This window comes from Aplysia californica, unplaced genomic scaffold (assembly GCF_000002075.1).
Source record: "Aplysia californica isolate F4 #8 unplaced genomic scaffold, AplCal3.0 scaffold00571, whole genome shotgun sequence".
In the NCBI taxonomy this organism is placed as follows: domain Eukaryota; kingdom Metazoa; phylum Mollusca; class Gastropoda; order Aplysiida; family Aplysiidae; genus Aplysia; species Aplysia californica.
In genome coordinates, this window is record NW_004797841.1 from 64,086 (window position 1) to 67,035 (window position 2,950).

A 2,950-nucleotide genomic window follows, 5' to 3' on the forward strand; every position below is an offset into this window, starting at 1 on the left:
CCCCCCCACTTCCTAATATGTATCGCAAAAATCTCGACTTGTATTCAAGATAAATGGGTATTTTTTTCATTGAAAGCAAGACAAATAAAGCTTTAAAATGATACCAATAACTCCATACGTCACAAAATTGACGAGTGCCTGATTTTAACGCGTCCCAACACATTTCACCATTGAAACCAGGTGACCTCACTTCTTTTCATTGCAAATACCTCCAGCTGTATTCGAGATGGATGGATATTTATTTCATTGAAAGCAAGGCGAATAAATCAGCTTTCAGATGATACCAATAACTCTAAATGTCCAAAAATAATTATTGATGAGCGCCTGATTCCACCACGTCGTGACACATTATAACCTATTTGTAAGTGCCAGAAACTCTTACTAAAAAAAACAATCATATAACCTAGATCTATTTGTGTTGCAAATGCCATAAAACTAAAAAAAACCCAATAAATTTTTAATTGCCGTAGATCTAACCTGTCGTTATGATTGAGTTCCACAGCCTCCAACTCTGGCTTCCCATTGACCATCACTTATAGAACCTATTTGTGTTGTTAAGTACCATAAAACTCTACTCACACAAAAACAATCATATAACCTAGATCTATTTGTGTTGTAAATGCCATTATGAAACTGTCACTCAAACATAAAACAAATAGCCACAGATCGAACCTGTCGTTATGGTTAAGTTCCACAGCCTCTAACACATGCTTCCCGTTGACCGTCACTTATATAACCTATTTGAGTTGTAAGTGCCGTAAAACTCTACTCTCACAAAAACAATCCAACCTGTCTATGTGATTCAGTTCCACAGCCTCCAACACTGGTTCCCCGTTAACCATCACTTATATAATATAACCTATTAGTGTTTTAGGTGCCATAAAACTCTACTTTAAAAAACCCAATTATAGAACCTATTTGTGTTGTTAAGTACCATAAAACTCTACTCACACAAAAACAATCATATAACTAAGATCTATTTGTGTTGTAAATGCCATTATGAAACTGTCACTCAAACAAAAACAAATAGCCATAGATCAAACCTGTCTTTATGGTTAAGTTCCACGACTTCCAGTTCTGGTTTCCTATTGACCATCACTTATCATAAAACCTATTTGCGTTGTAAATGCCATCATACAACTGTCACTCAAACAAAAATAATCAAACCTGTCGTTATGATTGAGTTCCACAGCTTCCAGCACTGGCTTCCCGTTGACCATGAGCCTCACGTTTGCCTCCCCTGGCTCCAGCGTGAACTTGTCTTTGTCCATCTTCACTATGGCGTGCCGCGGTGCGATGCTGGGGAAGGTAGAGGGGTAGGGGGTAGGTGGAAGCGGGGGGGAACAGACAAACACAGGACTTAAAATTCAGAGATACTTTTTCCTCCCTTTTTGTCTCTTCTACTCATTCTTCTTCTTCGTCCGTTTTTTTGCTCTCTTTTCTTTTCTTTTTATCTTGTTTCTCTTGTTCTTGTTATTCTCTCTTCTCCTCCTCCTTCTTTCCCATTTGTCTTCCTTCCCCTCCTTCTCCTCCTCTCTCCCTCCCTCCTTCCTCCCTCCTCCCATCCCTCCCTCCCTCCTTCCCCTCTCACCTCATCCTTCCTGTTGCTAATCTTCTCCTCCTTCCTTCCCCACCCCCTCCTCCTTCCCTCCCTCTCTCCTCTAACCTCGGCCTCACTAACACAAGCTCTGTTTCTCCCTTTCCTTCCATCCCTCCCTCCTCCCTCCCTCCTCACCTCGGCCCCACCAACACCAGTTCAGTCTCTCCCTCATCCTTCCTGTTGCTAATCTTCTCCTCCTTCCTCCCTCTCCTCTCCTCTACCTTCCTCCCTCTCCTCTCCTCTACCTCCCACCCTCCTCACCTCGGCCCCACCAACACCAGTTCCGTCTCTCCCTCATCCTTCCTGTTGCTAATCTTCTCCTCCTTCCTCCCTCTCCTCTCCTCTACCTCCCACCCTCCTCACCTCGGCCCCACCAACACCAGTTCCGTCTCTCCCTCATCCTTCCTGTTGCTAATCTTCTCCTCCTTCCTCCCTCTCCTCTCCTCTACCTTCCTCCCTCTCCTCTCCTCTACCTCCCACCCTCCTCACCTCGGCCCCACCAACACCAGTTCCGTCTCTCCCTCATCCTTCCCGTTGCCAATCTTCTCCTCTGGTGTGTCGAAGAAGTTGATGATGTGGCCGGTGAGCTGGGGATCCACGTTCAGGTTGTACATGTGAGCCACAGTCTTCTTCATCTCGGCCAGCTTCTCCCCACCACCGCCACCCTGTGTGCATAATAGATAAGACAAAATAAAATAATAATAATGATAATAATTAATAAAAAATGACATTTACATAGCGCTCAAATCCAATTAAAGTACACAGGCTCTGAGCGCTTTACAATACAGTACAACGTACAACAGTAAAATAAAACGTTGTGTTCTGACTAAAGGAAAATCACTCCAAATATTCATCTTTCTAATTTAAATACAGAAACGACTTCAGCTGACATTCGAATGAATAAAAAAAATTGATTCCTCTTAAAGTACTTGGTAAAGCATTCCAGATCTTGGGGTCTTGGTATTTAAATGCCCTTTCACCCATTGTTTTAAGTTTCATAGATCGTAAAATAAATTTCTTTTAGTCAGACAAGATACAATAAGATAAGATAAGATAAGATAAGACAAGACAAGACAAGATAAGACAGATAAGATAAGATAAGATAAGTAAGATAAGATAAGATGAGGTAAGATGAGATGAGATAAGATAAGATAAGATAAGATAAGATAAGATAAGATAAGATAAGATAAGATAAGATAAGATAAGATAAGATACATCTTTATAGTCCAGACCATGGCACATTGGTTTGGTGTTTCACCATGTACATACATACACACACACACATACACACACACACACACACACACACACACACACACACACACACACACACATGCACACACACACACA

At 41.8% G+C, this 2,950-nt stretch overlaps 1 protein-coding gene across 1 annotated transcript in view; it reads right to left on the bottom strand.

Annotated features, from left to right (window-relative positions):
* LOC101849723 (kinesin-like protein KIF28P) overlaps positions 1-2,950 on the bottom strand; it is a gene marked incomplete in the record, with an annotated part of 45,672 nt that overhangs the window by 12,762 nt on the left and 29,960 nt on the right. Inside the window, 1 exon segment of the mRNA XM_013087305.2 lies at positions 2,090-2,265. Coding sequence (XP_012942759.1) covers positions 2,090-2,265 — 176 coding nt within the window.